General features: G+C 34.8%; 2 protein-coding genes across 2 annotated transcripts; one reads left to right on the top strand and one right to left on the bottom strand.

Annotated features, from left to right (window-relative positions):
* Positions 1–499: 499 nt before the first annotated feature.
* On the bottom strand, positions 500–2,955 carry LOC144546167 (uncharacterized). The gene has a single exon (XM_078294691.1). It carries the CDS (start codon positions 2,953–2,955, stop codon positions 616–618), a length of 2,340 nt encoding a protein of 779 aa, XP_078150817.1. The 3' UTR covers positions 500–615.
* A 2,399-nt stretch (positions 2,956–5,354) lies between these two features.
* LOC144546166 (uncharacterized) lies at positions 5,355–5,747 on the top strand. The gene has a single exon (XM_078294690.1). It carries the CDS (start codon positions 5,355–5,357, stop codon positions 5,745–5,747), a length of 393 nt encoding a protein of 130 aa, XP_078150816.1.
* The last annotated feature ends 13,810 nt before the right edge of the window (positions 5,748–19,557 follow it).

Here is a 19,557-nt window from a genome sequence, read left to right as displayed (position 1 = left end):
ATAATTCTAGAAAACAGAACTTTTTCTTTATTCATGTTTTTTATTGTATACGAATAGGAAAGGTATTACAAAAATAGTTAACATTTATTTTATTAAACAAAATAAAAAATGGTGGGCACGATGGGTTCATTAATTAAGGCCTTTGGGAAAAAAGTTTGAATGGGCCGGGCTTAAGAACTTAGATATAATTGGTTAGAAGAATATTGTATAGCTGTTCGAACAAAATAAACTGTTTTAATAAGGCTCCAAATCCATTTTTTACACCGCATGAATAGCAAAATTAAAGATGAATATCAAATTATGAATACAGGAACAACCAAGTACTATAAAATTTGTTTGAAATTGAACCTCGTTGATGAAAGAAAAGTGGTACAAATTAAATGACACACATAATTCAAACAAAAACAACTTGTACATATGCTGAATGAAAATAAAGCACACAGACAACTTAGATAACGAACATATTGACAAAAACAAGAATAGATAATTAATAACACCACAAAAAACTTAGTCCCAAAAAGAAAAGGTACATAAATAAGAATACATGATACAACAAACAACTATCCTATACCAAAATTAAAAGGAAAATAAGTCGTACCAATGACACAGACGAATTCAAACATTCTTATCTCCTGGAATCGCATTGATCTCTTCTCCTGGAATCGCATTGATCTCATCTCCTGAAACCGCATTGCTCTCACCCTCATGATTCTGATGCATGGCGGGTGCGGTGGGTGTGGGCCTAGTAACAATACCAGCATGTGTAAGTAATGCCCATAGTTGCGTGATAAATTCCTTTTTGTGTAAAATTTTTCTATGACCCTTCACATTATCAGATGGAACGATGAACAACATCATCTCTGGCCAAAATTCAGCCAGCATCTCCCACACATGGAATCCTTCTTTAGCACAATTAATGAGATCATTAGCCAATTTGGCACCCTTTCCGACCAATGAATTTTCACCCCATGTAGTGGTCTGCAACGCATAGTTACAACGATCATTTTTTGTAGTTTTCTTATCAAAGGATCGAACAATGGCCAATATATCTTTCCGCACACTTTCATACATTTTTTCTGTCCACTCAACCTCATCAGGTAATAGCTCGCGACGGTACGCCACAAGATAGTGGCAATAGGTGGATAACTCTAACGCCACCTCTTTCTCCTTCGTTAAGGGTTTGTTATTTTGTTGGGGTACAGCAGGTTCTTGATGGGGATCATGAATTTGTTGAGGTGAGGATTCTTGCCCTTGGTGGTGAAAGAGGGTTGTGGCGATGTGCCAAATAAGGATGGCCTCTGTGGGACTACCATTGGGATGGCAAGCCCAATTCAAACGTTCCATGTTGTACTTTTTTAGTGAAGTTTCTCCATTGGTGAGGCTACCGCCACTGTTTCTCAAAGACTTCAATACAGCTTCTTTTGTAACATATCTGTAAATTTCAGCTGGGAATGATCTTGGAACCTTTTTTCTGATCCACTTGGGAAGGTGTGCAAGAATTGACAAATCAACTTTTACACAAAACAAGAGAGTCTCGGCATGCTCATCAAATACGGAGAGAGTAGATATAGGTTTCTTGGCATTCTTATTCTCCAGTGTTTCTGTTTTAAAGACCTTTGAAAAAATAGATGTTTCCAATGAGCGGTTAGATTGTTTCCATTTGTCAGGGTCTCTAATGTACCTTTCAATAGACTTAACAGTTTCCCAGTGGTTAGAACCGACAAATGCAATCAGCATGGCGTATTGGACATACAGGCATGCTATAACCAGTAAATCTGTGATGGCTATATCAAGACGAGGTAAAATTTTCTTCACCACAGGACCAAATAAACAAGAATATCCGTCTAATTCATGTTTCCAAAAGGTTGGATAAAGCACAAGGGACATCCCAATACCTGTTATTATGATTATACCGATAATATCAACTATAACATACCAGAGATTATAATTATAAGCTGGTACCCTCATGTGATAAAAATCAGAAACGTAGTCCAGCTCTTGTTGGATAATTCGAAATACCCTCTCCATTGGCTTTGTAATTTCTACATCATCATCGCCATTGCCAATATCGTCAATTAGCCCTTTCAGTACAAAATCAAGGGCCTTTCCACATCCAGCCTCATCTACTGGGAGCTTGGCAAACCTTCGCCTTAACATTTTAGCGAGGGCAAAAGAGAGGCAAGTGTCACGCCAGTTGCAAAAGTGAGCATGCCAATGGTGAGGATCATCTTCAGAGGAGTTGGTCAGCTCGAAAACTCTGCTAACAGTGACCATGCCTAATTTAGAGTTAGATTTTTGCTTGCCTAGGAGGTAGCCGTTACAGCAAACGTCTATCTCATTATAATTCTCACCCATAACAATGTAGTTGCAACTGCTCAATGGTGTTGTCCTGAGACCATTTTCGACAACTACTCTCTTCACATAATTGTGAATTAGTTTCGGGTTCTTTCCTATTAGATATGAATCCTTGGCTTTGTTGAAAGCTATTCCCTTCAGGACCTCAACGATAGCAAAAAATATACAAAGGATGAAGAGACTGATTCTGATCCCATGTAGAGGTGCATAGCTGTAGACCAGAAAACCCACCCAGAATAATCGGACCAATTGCTCTGCCGACTTCTGTAGTTTCCAAGTGAAAAAGGGATCACCACATAAACGGACAAACTCGATGAGCACCATCCAGATGAGAATCTGTTGAGATCTTCCTTCAGAAGAATATTGCTTCGCTTGTGCAAACATGAAGGACATGAGTGGGAGGAAAAGTGAATAAACCGAAGATAGGATGAGGCCCAAGCTTTTTTCAGTCATGCGTTTTCCTCTTATAAATGTAGGCGTGAAGCCTGTCCCCCAAAGAGATGCTGCAGAAAGTACTATGAAGATCAAGGAGGTGATAAACATTAAGATCTCGGCCCCAAGCTCCCTCATGCAATCATAGTTCTGATCTTCTTCAATCATCGTGATAACTTTTCTCTTGGCTTTGTTGGATTAATTCTTCTTAATCACTTAGAGGCTGCTTACTTAGAACCCAAATTGATTGGATAGCTTGAGAATATTGTGTTGGGCTAGGTTTGATCTGAGTACTTGGTTTATTGGAACACTTGAGTAATAAAACTGTTGATTTTTTTTAGTATTGATTGGGTGATTGCTGATGTTTGAGTTGGATTTCATATTTATGAATACTTATATTGTTCTGATGGATTATAATATGTTGCATCACATGACAATGGAGTCTGTATCCCCCCAGGTACCGGAGGTGCAATTGAAAACAACGGACGGCCCAGATCAATTTCATTCATATCAAACTCAATCCGGTCCATGTTGAAGCTATAGGGGTCTGCTTTGAGATTCGTGCAAAGTGAAATAAACGGTCCAGATTCACCACTTGCACCTCAGGTACCTGGAGTGATGCGGATTCATGACAATGGTGCATGCAAATCTTCCAAGGACTAAATTAAAGGGTTGGTTAAAATAATTTATTTTATATGACTTTTATAATGTATTTTTTGGTAGTGACAAAATTTATTTTATATGATCTTCTCAAGTTTAGAAGATACTGACAATTTTCTGTATTTTTTGGATATTATTGAAAATAGCTTCTTTCTATTTGGTTAATGCTCTCGCAAGTCACAATCATCTTATCCTATTTTATTTATTTATCGGTGTTTTATAGTCCATAGTTAAAAAATTATGAAGATACTACAGCTATATCTATAAATATTAATGCTTCATATATATGAACTATATATATTGTCATTGACATTCATTTCATTTCAGTCAAGACATCCCGGACTTAATTAATATATATATGAACTATATAGTTCATATATATTAATTAAGTCCGGGATGTCTTGACTGAAATGAATGACAATTTTCATAACATTTTGATGAAGCTCCTCTACTATATTGAATGATGGATATATAGGATATAGAAAATATGCATAAAATAACTAATATTATTTGAAAGTTGTAAATAAATTCATAGTAAGATAACTAAATTTATGGATGTGAATATGGTGTATACAACTTTGATTCTCTTTTGATCAGTTGGGTTGGGGTGAATGCATCAATGAGATCTTTTGAAACGAATAATTAATGCAAATAGAGATTATGTACAAATCAGCACCAATGATTTAATTTTAAATATTTATCATCTGTATAAATTTTCGTTTATCTGATTCTTTTGTTGGTAACAAACAATATATTCATTAGTTATATATGTTGCTTCACTATTTTAATACATGACAAAAAAATCAATAGTAAGGAACTTCTTTTCACAGTGAAAATATTTTCGGTAATGGATAATATATCTCCAAATATTTAAGAGTATATCTATCTATAATTAATGGGTTTGACAGGTCCGTGATTTAATCGAAATTTGACATAAGAAATAAAATATAAAGATTTGACTCCTTAATTTGTGAGAATAGTTTTAAAATTAAAAGGGGATGATCCATGGGATTTTGTGAGATAATATGTTTATAAACGGAAGGTATTACAATTAAAAGAGTGCTAAGTTATTTTTTTGAATTAAAATTGATAATTTTCATTATTAAATTTTATATGTATTAATACTTTTAGGTTCTTCTATAAAATAAAATTAGACTATATATATTTCTTGTCATTAATGTATTCAATAGATAGAGTGGGCTATAATTTACTAATTAATGGTAAAATGTTCGGTGTAGCTAAACCAAGTTTAAACAAATCCTATGCACAATATTTAATGTAATAGTTAGTAGTTTTCTAATTTGGGGTGTAATTAAGTTTTGGTTGGCAACCATAATTGTTTACTAGATCAATTTCAACAATCTATAGAATGTCAAGCCATCTTACTGCAATCTAGCCCAGACCCGGATTGATTCAATAAATGCTTACTAATATATCAACCTAGCTCCAACAATATGCATTAGACAATTGATCTCTGTTAGTACCATATCACATGATATATATTGCAATCTAGCTAGCTAGCTAGCTATCCTATACGTATTCTTATATTGCATATGTACAGTACTATATGGTTGCATTATTATGAGAAGAAAGGGAAATTTTGTAATTTAATGTATGTGTACAAATTAAATTGAATTGCAGTTGTATGCTGTGCTATTGTTTTGTCAGGCACCATCTTTCTTAGGATGGATGGTTATTTCAATTCTTAAGATAACACAATGTTTTTTTTCTTTAATTAGTAATGTACTTAGTATTGCATGCTCTATCATGGATAATTGCCAGTATATAAATTTTTAAGATCGGACATGTTTAAGGGTTTAGATGGTCGAATTGCTCAAATTGAGTTTTCAGTTTAAGGGTTTGGCAAATTGGAAAGTTGGTTGTTTCTATTGCCTTCATTACAACAAATGGACTTGTCAAATAACAGCTTTACGGGATTAGCGGTACAGTCCCCGCCAGTAAACGGTAACAACCAGTTAGTTGCTATAGATCTCGGGTTCAATCAGATTGAAGGAACTCTACCGGTGCAATTGGCGCAATTCAGTTCTCTGATATCGGTTTCTTTACGGCACAATTCGCTAACTGGACACGTACCAGCCGAGTATTGCATGGCCAAAGAAGGTGACGGTTTCAGGAGGTTATTTCTTGATGGGAATTTCTTGAATGGTGAGGTGCCCAAGGGCTTTTTTGAAAATGAAAATTTTGTGGGGAGCTTTGGAGATAATTGCTTGGAAGGATGCCCTGCTTCCATGGCGATTTGTTCGCCAGCTCAGAAGCCTCAGTCGGTTTGTAAGAAGTAACAGCACACAGTTGGTTTTGGTTTGTAAATTTTTTGTATCAAATTTATATTTTTGTGGATTTTGTATTGTTTTAAATCACGTTCAAACATTCTAAATAGCAAATAAAATAGACTTGGCCTATATATGTATATATATGTTTATTGTTCCTTTTTGTGATTGTGATATTTTAGAACATATATGATTAACATTATAAGTCCGTATGTTATTACCAACGAGTGTGGCTTAATTAAAATGCCCCATTCTTTTTTTTTATTCCAATCATATCTCCCATTCTTAAATCTGTTGTCAAAGTTCAAACAGTAGATCAAACCACTCAACATAATTCATTAGAGTTAAAATATGTGTTTATATTTTTTGAATTTTTTTTTATTACTTAGATACAAAATCAGAAGATTTGATCTATACATACATTTTAATATAGAGATTATTTGAGTAGTTTAAATCGATTATTTGGATGTTACAAATAGAGATAAAGATGTAGTGGCACAAAAAATAGAACATTTTAACCCTACTCATTACCATTATATATAATTAGAGTGAGGCTACTGTACTTTGTATAACACGGAATCATCCGTGCTATGTATTTATATTTTGTTTAGAAAAGTTAACATTCGATGCAAACTGTTTATAATGATTTTTTTTTTTTTTAGGGTAAAGTGGTAACGTGCCATCTTACGAATTTTCATTGATAAAAAATTATTTACAATGTTTAGAATGATTTTCATATAAAAGTATACTTAAAAATCAAATTTAAAATATTTTTGAATTTTTTTACTATCTTTTTAGATAAATAATAAGAAATCATCCGATGTAAAGAACCATCCGAAATTAGTAACTTTCAACCTATTTAGATAATTTCTAAAGAATATAAAAATTGATCCCCAAGTACATATTCATACAGATAATATATTAAACTGTTTGAACCAACAATTTAGATTTTGAAAACAAAGATATGAATTCATCCCTGGGAAGCATTTGTTCAATAATTGTTTGATATGCATCAAAATTGTCAAATCTGATCGATCTGTGCCGCAATTAAGTTTCTATTTATTACTTATCCATACCAATTATTCAGGCTGGCCCATTTAAAAGTAGTTTATTGTACTTTCAGGCCCAAAAGAAACTCGCAAATAGCTTAAAATTGGCGCAATTAAATTCTCTTTCACATCGAAAGAACTCTACCGGTGCAATTGGTGCAATTCAGTTCTCTGGTATCGGTTTCTTTACGGCACAATTCGCTAACCGGACATGTACCGGTCGAGTATTGCACGGGCAAAGAAGGTGTTGGATTCAGGAGATTATTTCTTGAATGGTGAGGTGCCCAAGGGCTTCCTTGAAAATGAAAATTTTGTGGGGAGCTTTGGAGATAATTGCTTGGAAGGATGCCCTTCTTCCATGGCAATTTGTTCCCCAGCACAGAAGCCTCAGTCGGTTTGTAAGAAGCAACAGCACACAATTTAATTTTTGGTTTTGGTTTGTAATTTTTTATCAAGTTTAATTTTTGTGGATATTTGTATTGTTAAACCAGTTTCAAATATTCTAAATAGAAATAAAGCTTGAGTTGGCTTATGTTTATATATTTTCTCTTTTCTAGGGTACTACTTAACACCTTTTCATACAGGTGAAATATTATTCACAGGTAGTACTGGTACTGGCCAAGTTGAATAATTTTCATAGCTTAATTTTTGTTCTCTGATGTATAATGTTAGTTTATACTTTGTTAATAATACTAGAAAACAGAACTTTTTCTTTATTCATGTTTTTTATTGTATACGAATCGGAAAAGTAATACAAAAATAGTTAACATTTATTTTATTAAACAAAATAAAAATGGTGGGCCCGGTGGGTTCATTAAGGCCTTTGGGAAAAAAGTTTGAATGGGCCGGGCTTAAGAACTTAGAAATTGGTTAGAAGAATATTGTATAGTTGTTCAAACAAAATAGACTGTTTTAATAAGGTTCCCAGTCCATATTTTACACCGCATGAATAGCAAAATTAAAGATGAAAATCAAATTATGAATATAAGAACAACCAAGTACTATAAAATTTGTTTGAAATTGAACCTCGTTGATGAAAGAAAAGTGGCACAAATGACACACATAATTCAAACAAAAACAACTTGTACATATGCTGAATGAAAATAAAGGACACAAACAACTTGGATAACAAACATGTTCACAAAAACAAGAATAGATAATTAATCACACCACAAACAACTTAGTCCCAAAACGAAAAGCTACATAAATAAGAATACATGATACAACAAACAACTATCCTATGCCAAAATTAAAAGGAAAATAAGTCGTACCAATGACAGAGACAAATTCAAACTTTCTCATCTCCTGGAAGCGCACTGCGCCTCTCTTCTCCTGGAATCGCATTGATCTCATCTCCTGGAACTTCATTGATCTCATCTCCTGGGACCACATTGATCTCATCTCCTGAAACTGCATTGCTCTCACCCTCATGATTCTGATCCATGGTGGGTGCGGTGGGTGTGGGCCTAGTAACAATACCAGCATGTGTAAGTAATGCCCATAATTGCGTGATAAATTCCTTTTTGTGTAAAATTTTTCTATGACCCTTCACATTATCGGATGGAGCGATGAACAACATCATCTCTGGCCAAAATTCAGCCAGCATCTCCCACACCTGGTATCCTTCTTCAGCACAATTAATGAGATCCTTAGCCAATTCGGCACCCTTTCCGACCAATGAATTTTCACCCCATGTAGTGGTCTGCAACGCATAGTTACAACGATCATTTTTTGTAGTTTTCTTATCAAAGGATCGAACAATGGCCAATATATCTTTCCGCACACTTTCATACATTTTTTCTGTCCACTCAACCTCATCAGGTAAGAGCTCGGGACGGTACGCCACTAGATAGTGGCAATAGGTAGATAACTCTAACGCCACCTCTTGCTCCTTCGTTAAGGGTTTGTTATTTTGTTGGGGTACAGCAGGTTCTTGATGGGGATCATGAATTTGTTGAGGTGAGGATTCTTGCCCTGGGTGGTGAAAGAGGGTTGTGGCGATGTGCCAAATAAGGATGGCCTCTGTGGTACTACCATTGGGATGGCAAGCCCAATTCAAACGTTCCATGTTGTACTTTTTTAGTGAAGTTTCTCCATTGGTGAGGCTACCGCCACTGTTTCTCAAAGACTTCAATACAGCTTCCTTTGTAACATATCTGTAAATTTCAGCTGGGAATGATCTTGGAATCTTTTTTCTGATCCACTTTGGAAGGCGTGCAAGAATTGACAAATCAACTTTTACACAAAAAAATAGAGTCTCGGCATGCTCATCAAATACAGAGAGAATAGATCGAGGTATCTTGGCATTCTTATTCTCCACTGCTATTTTAAAGGCCCATGGGAACCATGCGACCCATGGGCTGTGAGATTGTTTCCATTTGGCAGGGTCTCTAATGTACCTTTCAATAGAATTAACAGTTTTCCAGTGGTTAGAACTGAAAAATGCAATCAGCCTGGCGAATTGGACATACATGCATGCTATAACCAGTAAATCTGTGATGGCTATATCAAGACGAGATAAAATTTTCTTCACCACAGGATCAAATAAACAATAATATCTCTAGTTCATGTTTCCAAAAGGTTGCACTTAGATAAAGCATAAGGTACATCCCAATACCTGTTATTATGAATATACTGATAATATCAACTATAACATACCAGAGATTATAATTATAAGCTGGTACCCTCATGTGATAAAAATCAGAAACGTAGTCCAGCTCTTGTTGGATAATTCGAAATACCTTCTCGATTGGCTTTGTAATTTCTACATCATCATCGCCATTGCCAATATCGTCAATTAGCCCTTTCAGTACAAAATCAAGGGCCTTTCCACATCCAGCCTCATCTACTGGGAGCTTGGCAAACCTTCGCCTTAACATTTTAGCGAGGGCAAAAGAGAGGCAAGTGTCACGCCAGCTGTAAAAGTAACCATGCCAATTATAATCTTCAGATGAGTTCGTCAGCTGGAAAACTCTGCCAACTGTGAGCATGTGTTCAGAGTTAGTTTTTTTCTTGCCTAGGCGGTAGCCGTTACTGCAAACGTCTATCTCATAATAATTCTCGCCCATAACAATGTAGTCGCAACTGCTCAATGGTGTTGTCCTGAGACCATTTTCGACAACTACTCTCTTCACATAATTGTGAATTAGTTTCGGGTTCTTTCCTATTAGATATGAATCCTTGGCTTTGTTGAAAGCTATTCCCTTCAGGACCTCAAGGATAGCAAAAAATATACAAAGGATGAAGAGACTGATTCTGATCCCATGTGGAGGTGCATAGCTGTAGACAAGAAAACCCACCCAGAATAATCGGACCAATTGCTCTGCCGACTTCTGTAGTTTCCAAGTGAAAAAGGGATCACCACGTAAACGGACAAACTCGATGAGCACCATCCAGATGAGAATCTGTTGAGAGAGGGTGTGAAGCCTGTGTCCCAAAGAGATGCTAAAGAAAGTACTATGAAGATCAAGGAGGTGATAAACATTAAGATCTCGGCACCAAGCTCCTTCATGCAATGATAGTTCTGATCTTCTTCAATCATCGTGACAACTTTTCTCTTGGCTTTGTTCGATTAATTCTTCTTAATCACTTAGAGGCTGCTTATTAATTAGAACCCAAATTGATTGGATAGCTTGAGAAATTGTGTTGGGCTAGGTTTGCTTTTTTTTAGTATTGATTGGGTGATTGCTGATGTTTGAGTTGGATCTCAGATTTATGGTTTATGAATACTTATATTGTTCTGATGAATTATAATATGTTGCATGAACTAAATTTCTATTAGTTTGGTTTTTGTAAAGATTTTTATCATTGAATAGATATCGTGGGTTTTGTTGCTGGGCTGATTTGCTATCATTACATCTTCAAACCAATTATTGAAGCTGGCCCATTTAAAAGTATGTTATTGCACTTTCAGGCCCAAAAGAAACTCGCAAATAGCTAAAATAAAAATCTCCATTTATAATGACGTAAGCCATGATATTTTTATCGAATGCACCGAAGACTACGTAAAGTAACTCAAAATTTGAGTTTAGATCGGACAGTCTGATCTTCTTTGGCACAAAAAATGCCCCTTCTATTTTACTAACGGATTGGCTTGAATTTTGATCGGATGGTCCTGATCTAAATCAAAATTTTGAGTTTGAATTATTGTTTAAGTTTACTAATTAATTAATTAATCCTTATACCTTTTGCAAATTAATTAAGTTGATAATGGGACAACATTGCATCCTGATAATTTTGTATCATATATAACTTTAGTTTTTCTGTATTATGTTATGTATATATTGCATCATGATAATTCATGGATCCCATTTTCTAATTAGTTCTCATTTGTTGTTATGCTTATGATGTATGCTTGTAATAAATATGTTAGATATAAACAAGTAGTTACAATTACAATAAGCATGCTAGATGAAAGAAACCTGGTGTTTTTTAACCCTCATAGATTGTTACAATTACAGTAAGATTGTTACAATTACAGTAAGCAAGCTGAAATTTAATTATCGAACAACACAAGACAATATTTTTAGTTTAGTTTCTTTTATCGAATATGAGCACATGTGTATTACTCAAAAAAAAAAAAAGCCACAATTATTACTGAACAAAAACTACCCTATTAAAATAATTAATTTGATGTTATTCTTGTGTACGTTTGAAGATTAATCTGCACATCAACGTATAAAAGACAATAATAAATTAAGAAAAATAAATTAATGAAGAAAATAATAGCCAATGAAATTCATATTCTCGTTCTCTTAATTAACTTAAGAATTAATGTTTCTCTGCATTGCAACTGTAAACGCTAGTTGTTAGAGCATCTACATCTCTAAAACTCAAAATGATTTCTAAATAACTGTTAACTACTTTTTAGAAATTATGGTCTTTAAAGTTTCTAACTCTCACATCCCTGAAACTCATTTTAGAGTTTTTATTAAGCCACGTCAACAACAAATTAAAAAAGAGAAACAATTTGAGCCAATCATTTGGCTAATATAGAGTTTATAAACAGTTTCTTAATAAGAAACTTTCATGCATAGTTTCTAAATAAGAAACTCTCCCACATCCCTGAAACTGGATTAGAAACTGCCACGTCAGATTAGAAACTCTAATAATTTCAGGAATGTAGATGCTCTTATGTTATTTAATTCTAGCTAGCAGCTTTTTCTTATTTAATTCTAGCCAATGAAATTCATATTCTTGTTCGAGTGATTTTATGGTACTATGCATATTACAATTTGGCATGTAATACGGCTCAATATTATACTTTTCAAAATCCTAACGGTTGATCCAAACTGTTCATCTTGTTCTCCATATTAATATGTGTTTGGAGACCAAATTTTACATTTTTTGAATTTTTTTTTACTATTTTTTTAGATTTATTGAATATCACTGTTTTTTTATTATCCATAATTTTCAGATCAAGTGATTTTCTAAATATCTAAAAAAATAGGAAAAAAATTTCAAAAAATGTAAAATTTGGTCTCCAAACACATATTAATAAAACTTATAATAATAAATTTGGTCTCCAACAATATATTTGTGCAATAATATAACAAATGAAAGAACCAACCCAATATAATAATAAATGAAGAACACAATTTGCGATTAATAAAACTTGAGATCCTTTTACCAATTTAGTAGCGCATGCAGCAGTCTTATTGGAATTCACAAGTTATTATTGCGCTGCTTGCTATATATGAATGCTACGGGTTTAGGGTTCAATTCAATTTACAATAGTTCTTTAATTCAATTCAGTCCAAAAATGAGATGTGATCTTCGCAAGTATCAACGAAATGGAAGCCTACGGGCCATACATTTCAGAAAGAAAAGAAAAATACAAGATACTGGCAATTTTCTGTATTCTTTGGATATTTATTGAAAGAGAAAATGTTTCTGTCCACTGGGTTTTGTCCACAATTTGTCCACAACCTTATCCACTCCCATCTAACTGTCTTTTTACAGTATACAAGATTCAATTGAAAATTTACAGTATTATTTGAAAATTTTACAGTATACGAGATTCAATTTTACAGTATGCAAGATTTAATTGAAAATTCTAATGTATACAAGATTTAATTTTTACAGTATACAAGATTCAATTGAAAATTCTACTGTATACAAGATTCAATTTTACAGTTCTGCTGATTCAATTTTACAGTATACAAGATTCAATTGTAAATTTTACTGTGTAGAAGATTCAATTTTACAGTATACAAGATTCAATTGAAAATTTTACTGTATACAATATTCAATTTTACAGTATATAAGATTCAATTTTACAGTATACAAGATTCAACCCAGTGCGGACGGTAATAATTAATTCTAACTGCCAATAACTTCCTATAACTGTAATTTCCGAAAGTACAGTTTGAAAGTACATTTATTTTGTCCTGTTGTGCAAGTTGCAATCTTTGTCTAACTATCATGGGACCACTTCAAATAGTTGCTAGATGTTTTGTGATTAACTGATATATTTTATGTGATATATTGTATAATTATACAGCATGTAGAGGTAATTTTATAGTATTCGTACAAGTCAAAGCTGTGGACAAATGGTGGACAAAAGGCTGTGAACAATTAGACGCTTCCATTGGTGTTTTATAGTCCATAGTTAATAAATTATGAAGATACTACAGCTATATCTATAAATATTAATGCTTCATAGTTCATATATATTAATTAAGTCCGGGATGTCTTGACTGAAATGAATGACAATTTTCATAACATTTTGATGAAGCTCCTCTACTATATTGAATGATGGATATATAGGATATAGAAAATATGCATAAAATAACTAATATTATTTGAAAGTTGTAAATAAATTCATAGTAAGATAACTAAATATGGATGTGAATATGTTGTATACAACTTTGATTGGCTCTTTTGATCAGTTGGGTTGGGGTGAAATGCATCAATGAGATCTTTTGAAACGAATAATTAATACAAATGGAGATTATGTACAAATCAGCACCAATGATTTAATTTCAAATATTTCTCTTCTATATAGATTTTCGTTTATCTGATTCTTTTGTTGGTAACAAACAATATATTCATTACTTGTATGTTGCTTGACTATTTTAATACATGACAAAAAAATCAATAGTAAGGAACTTCTTTTTCACAGTGAAAATATTTTCGGTAATGGATAATATATCTCCAAATATTTAAGAGTATATCTATCTATAATTAATGGGTTTGACCGGTCAGTGATTTAATAGAAATTTGACATAAGAAATAAAATATAAAGATTTGACTCAATTTGTGAGAATACTTTTAAAAGGGGTTGATCCATGGGATTTTGTGAGATAATATGTTTATAAACGGAAGGTATTACAATTAAAAGAGTGCTAAGTTATTTTTTTTAATTAAAATTTATAATTTAGTTATTAAATTTTATATGCATTAATACATTTAGCTTCTTCTATAAAATAAAATTAGACTATATTTTTTGTCATTAATGTATTCAATGGATAGAGTGGGCTATAATTTACTAATTAATGGTAAAATGTTCGGTGTGAGGGAGATACTTGGTTTTGGAGCCTATTGTAGGTGGCTGAGGAGATTTCCCCTCATTAATGGTATTAATGGGTGAAATAATATGGCGTGGTTAATTTGAAGGTGGTTGAAGTATTAACACCATTAATGAAATTCAGAGAAGCATGCGGCTAATTGTAACTATTGTGATGATTAAAGTCTTGGGAATATATAATCATCATAAGAAGTATTAGCACAACAAACAGCTCACGTCCAATCCAGGTAAGTTTGTTTATTCCCAGGACTTTTTTTTCATTCAAAAAAAAGTCCTCGGAATAAACAAACTTAGCTGGACTGGACGTGAGAATCATCACAAGAAGTATTAGCACAACAAACAGCTCACGTCCAGTCCAGATAAGTTTGTTTATTCCCAAGACTTTTTTTTTAATTCAAAAAAAATCTTGGGAATAAACAAACTTACCTGGACTGGACGTGAGAATCATCACAAGAAGTATTAGCACAACAAACAGCTCACGTCCAGTCCAGGTAAGTTTGTTTATTCCCAAGACTTTTTTTTTTAATTTAAAAAAAAGTTTTGGGAATAAACAAACTTACCTGGACTGGATGTGAGATGTTTGTTGTGATAATATCAACTTTTTTTGTTGTAACTTTGTGTTGAGAAAAAACTGTCCGTTGCTCCTTTGGTGGAGATTAGTCTCCGTACAGTATTTCTTGATACTGCCAATGGAAATTAAAAATAATGTTCCATTAAAATATTTAATATATTATTAAGAAAAATTTTCATGTAGAATGAATAATTAGGCAGAAACATACAAATACAATGGAAGCAAATATAGTAGCTAGATATGCATATATAGATTACAAAATATTGGAAAATTCTCATGAGTGGATAGCGTTTCATTTCATCCAATAAATTACTCTCTTTATATTTGTATTTAAAAGAAATTTAGAGGTATTTGATTGGTCGACAAAAAGTATAAAATTGTGTAAACTCTATTTTAAAAAATAATAAGACATCATACGTTATTTTAAACTACTTTTAATATCTAACAACACTTGTTACACATACTTAGTATCCAACTTATGATCAAACTTATTATTACTATCAACAACAATATATTTGTGCAATAATAGAACAAATGAAAGAACCAACCTAATATAAAAATCCCACACTTATTATTACTATCAACGACAATATATTTATTGAAAATACCTCCTTAATTTCTATTTGGTTAATGCTCTTGCAAGTCACAAGTCACAAGAATCTTCTCCTATTTTATTTATTTATTGGTGTTTTACAGTCCATAGTTAATAAATTATGAAGATAGATACAACAGTACAGTTATATCTGTATATATAGACGATCATCCATGGTGAAAAAGAAGACTACACACACTGGAGATGGTTGGTATTCTGTCTCACGCCAGTCAACTTACCCTATTTCCAAAAAGCAACCTAGCGAAGTAGGATGACACTGTCAGCAGTTCTCCTTCCCAAGAAGTGTCTCAAGTAAAAGAACAATCATCTTCTCCTATTTTATCATTCAATATTTGGTTAATGCTCTCGCAAGTCAAAATCATCTTCTCCTATTTTATCTATTTATTGGTGTTTTGTAGTCCATAGTTAATAAATTATGAAGATACTACAGCTATATCTATAAATATTAATGCTTCATAGTTCATATATATTAATTAAGTCCGGGATGTCTTGACTGAAATGAATGACAATTTTCATAACATTTTGATGAAGCTCCTCTACTATATTGAATGATGGATATATAGGATATAGAAAATATGCATAAAAATAACTAATATTATTTGAAAGTTGTAAATAAATTCACTGTCACACCCCGCGGCCACGGGTCGTAACAGTCTCCCGCCGTAAGCATACAACTCCGTGTATGCTTACAAGGCTACTCACATTTCAAACCAAACAACAAGCAATTCAAACAAGTTTCTAATATATATATCAGAGTACACAGTCTGGTCAGCATATAATACAACAAAAGTATCTCATCCGGATACCAACCACGAGGCCTACCCTAAATCTATACAACAAAAGATATCTAGGGTCATATACTGGTAAGCTACTAAGGCCTACTACTCTCGTGCCTCTCCGGAATCAGTCGCACCAATACCTGTAAAATAACGGGGAAGGTGGGGGTGAGAATAAATTCTCAGTGCGAATTTGCCACATTTGAATTATTGGACTTGCAATCAAACTCTATATTCAATAATGAAACCCAAACAACAACAATGCAAACAGTTATATAAGAAAACATAAATAACAGAATGCCACTACTCGACAACAGTTCATCAACCTGAAACACAGTTTACGGAATTTCCAAGATGAATCTCAAACACAACATATATTTTGGCTTAACTCAATTCCTAACTCAGTTCAGTAGGGCTTGTAGCAATTACAGATGTTCTTTCGAGCTGAACCTTTATCAAACCCACATCTGTAGGGTTACTGACACCTACAGATGGCCAACCGCTGGACCCTTTATCTGACACCCATCTGCAACCGCTTGGCTTAACAGTTTATTAAGGTCTGGTTCAAATCATGTAAAGAAAATCCACTTTAGAATCGTTTCCAATATTCGTCATATTCAATCGACCGTTCAAATGCATTAACACGTAGGAAAATGCTACCGAGCCATAGACATTACACAAGTCAACCACGATTTCCAATCACACATCTCATAACATAATCACCCTCCCTCGTCCCAACCGGTACTGGGAATATCGAGGGCCGTTCACCTAAGGCCATTTAGGATCCTGGGAATCCAAGTCAGCATACAGCCCGACTTGGCAAATTCATTGGATCCAAGTGCTTAACTTCGTAAATCCATTCACATACATTCACATATTCAATTCAATCGTGGTGACTTTCAATCAAGATCAGATCACAATAGATCAACATAACCTATAACCATACCAGCATGCAAATCATTCAATTCAGATCAATTCGAGTTTACTTTGATTGGGCTATGCAAATGCTCTACACAATTCAGTGATGCAATCAATGATATTCAACATGACAAACGAATACACAGTTTAATTCCTGAAAATAAAGTATCAAACAAGTCCAAGAATCCCGCACCTTATTATGACGAGCGTACCGCTTAGCTTAAGGATCGGACGTCTCGTATTGTCTAGCAAGTTCTTGCTCGACCGAGCCTACACCTATATTATACGTTTACCTGGTTTAATTCGGGTTCAGTGGTCCATACGTTTACTTAGGGTTGGTACAGTCCCAAATCAATTCTTTTCGGTTCCTTCTTTCTTACCAAAATCCTCTAAAACTACACAAAATCTCATCTAGGTCCTCTGGACCATACAACTCTCCATTTGGTGACCATCAATCACCGTTTCACTACTTTGGTTCTCGGTTCATTTCAATTTACCATTTGGTTAACCCTAATTTGGTCAAAACCTCAAATCAGCCGTTAAATGTTCTAAAAATTCACGATCAGGAGGCAACCCTACCGATTACAAGTCTAATTGGTCGGGTTAAGCAAATCAAATCACGATTATGCCAACTTTCAATTTTGGAACGAAACCCTAGAAATCAGATTTCATAAATCGGAAGAAATCGGGAAAAAGATTGGCAAACAAACTAGTAAGGAGTGTAGAGGAACTAGTCCTCGAGCAATTCGAACACAAATCTCGGGTTTAAAACGAGAATCTAAGAAATCGAGAAAATTCGAGTTTTCGAAAGAAATAAGGAGAGAAAGAAATACCAAATAGAAGGGTTCGGAGAGATCCTCGGCTGCTTTCTCGGTTCCAAACTCGATTTCTCGCAACAATCGGGAGTCTGAAAGAAACGGAAACTCACGGGCTCTTTTCCTTCTCTCTTGGACGAAAATAACTTAGAAATGGGGAAATGGTGAAGTGAGAGAGAGAGAGAAGGTTGGATTTGAGTTTTAGGGCAAAAATCACCCTGAGTGCGGATGCCCCCATCCGCACTGCGGGTGGCTTGACCCGCACTCGGGACTTAGAAAGTTTTCAGACCAAATTCAAGAAAAATCCGAGCCTAGTGCGGATGAACCCCACCCGCACTGCGGATGGACCCTTACCCGCACTGCGGATGGACCCTTACCCGCACTGCGGATGGACCCCATCCGCACTCACTACTTAGCCGATTTTTGGACCAACACAGAATTTTAATGAGTGCGGATGCACCCCACCCGCACTGCGGATGGACCCTTACCCGCACTGCGGATGGACCCCATCCGCACTGAACCTATAATGTTCTGAAATCTCGAAATTTCGACGCGATTTCAATTCACAATTAACTTACTTATTTAGGGAAACCTTAATTAAGGTTTAAACTTTCATTTTATTAACACAATTAACTTGATTCTTTCTTTTAAATCATTTTAATTTAATTGTAAAAATTTCGTAACGTAACATTTCTCCCCCCCTTAGAATAAAGTTCAGTCCTCTGAACTAAATTGCGTACCTGATTCGTTGAATAGTTCCGGGTACTTCTCACGAATGGTTTCCTCATGTTCCCATGTTGCTTCCTTAGTCGAATGGCGTCCCCATTTGACCAGGACAAGCTTAATCGTCTTGCTCCGTAGTTGCTGTTCTTTTCGGTCCAATATCTGCATTGGCTCTTCTTGATAGGACAAGTCACCTTGGACATGCAGGTCCGAGTGATTAATGCAATGAGATGGATCTCGTACGTATCGGCGCAATTGTGACACATGAAACACCTGATGAACCCGGTCCAATGCTGGTGGCAATGCAAGCTCATATGCCACCGGTCCCATTCGCCTCAAAATCTGAAACGGTCCAATGTATCTAGGACTCAACTTGCCTGATACGCCAAATCGGTGTACACCCCTGACGGGTGAAACTCGAAGCCACACGTGATCCCCTTCTTGAAACTCCAACGGTCTTCTATGCACATCTGCATATTTCTTTTGTCGCTCTTGGGCCGACTTAAGCCGACTCAAAACGACTTTCGTCTTTTCGGCAATCTCTTCCAGCATCTGAGGCCCGGTAGGTGAATACGTACCTGCGGGTCCCCACCACAGCGGTGTGCGACACTGCTGTCCCGTAAGTGCCTCTTGTGGTGACATTCCAATGCTCGAATGGTAGCTATTGTTGTACGCAAACTCTACCAAGTACAAATGGTTGATCCAAGATTCTCGAAAACTCAAAGCACAGGATCGAAGCATGTCCTCCAATGTTTGTATGGTTCGTTCGGATTGACCGTCGGTTTGCGGATGATGGGCTGTACTGAATCTCAGTTTCGTGCCCATGGCT

This window comes from Carex rostrata, chromosome 29, assembly GCF_964058835.1.
Source record: "Carex rostrata chromosome 29, lpCarRost1.2, whole genome shotgun sequence".
NCBI lineage: Eukaryota > Viridiplantae > Streptophyta > Magnoliopsida > Poales > Cyperaceae > Carex > Carex rostrata.
This window is presented reverse-complemented; position numbering and strand designations above follow the sequence as displayed.

Excerpts from the sequence above, each read along its gene's own strand:
- LOC144546166 (XM_078294690.1), top strand. The coding sequence starts at position 5,355 with ATGGACTTGTCAAATAACAGCTTTACGGGATTAGCGGTACAGTCCCCG.
- LOC144546167 (XM_078294691.1), bottom strand. The coding sequence starts at position 2,955 with ATGATTGAAGAAGATCAGAACTATGATTGCATGAGGGAGCTTGGGGCC.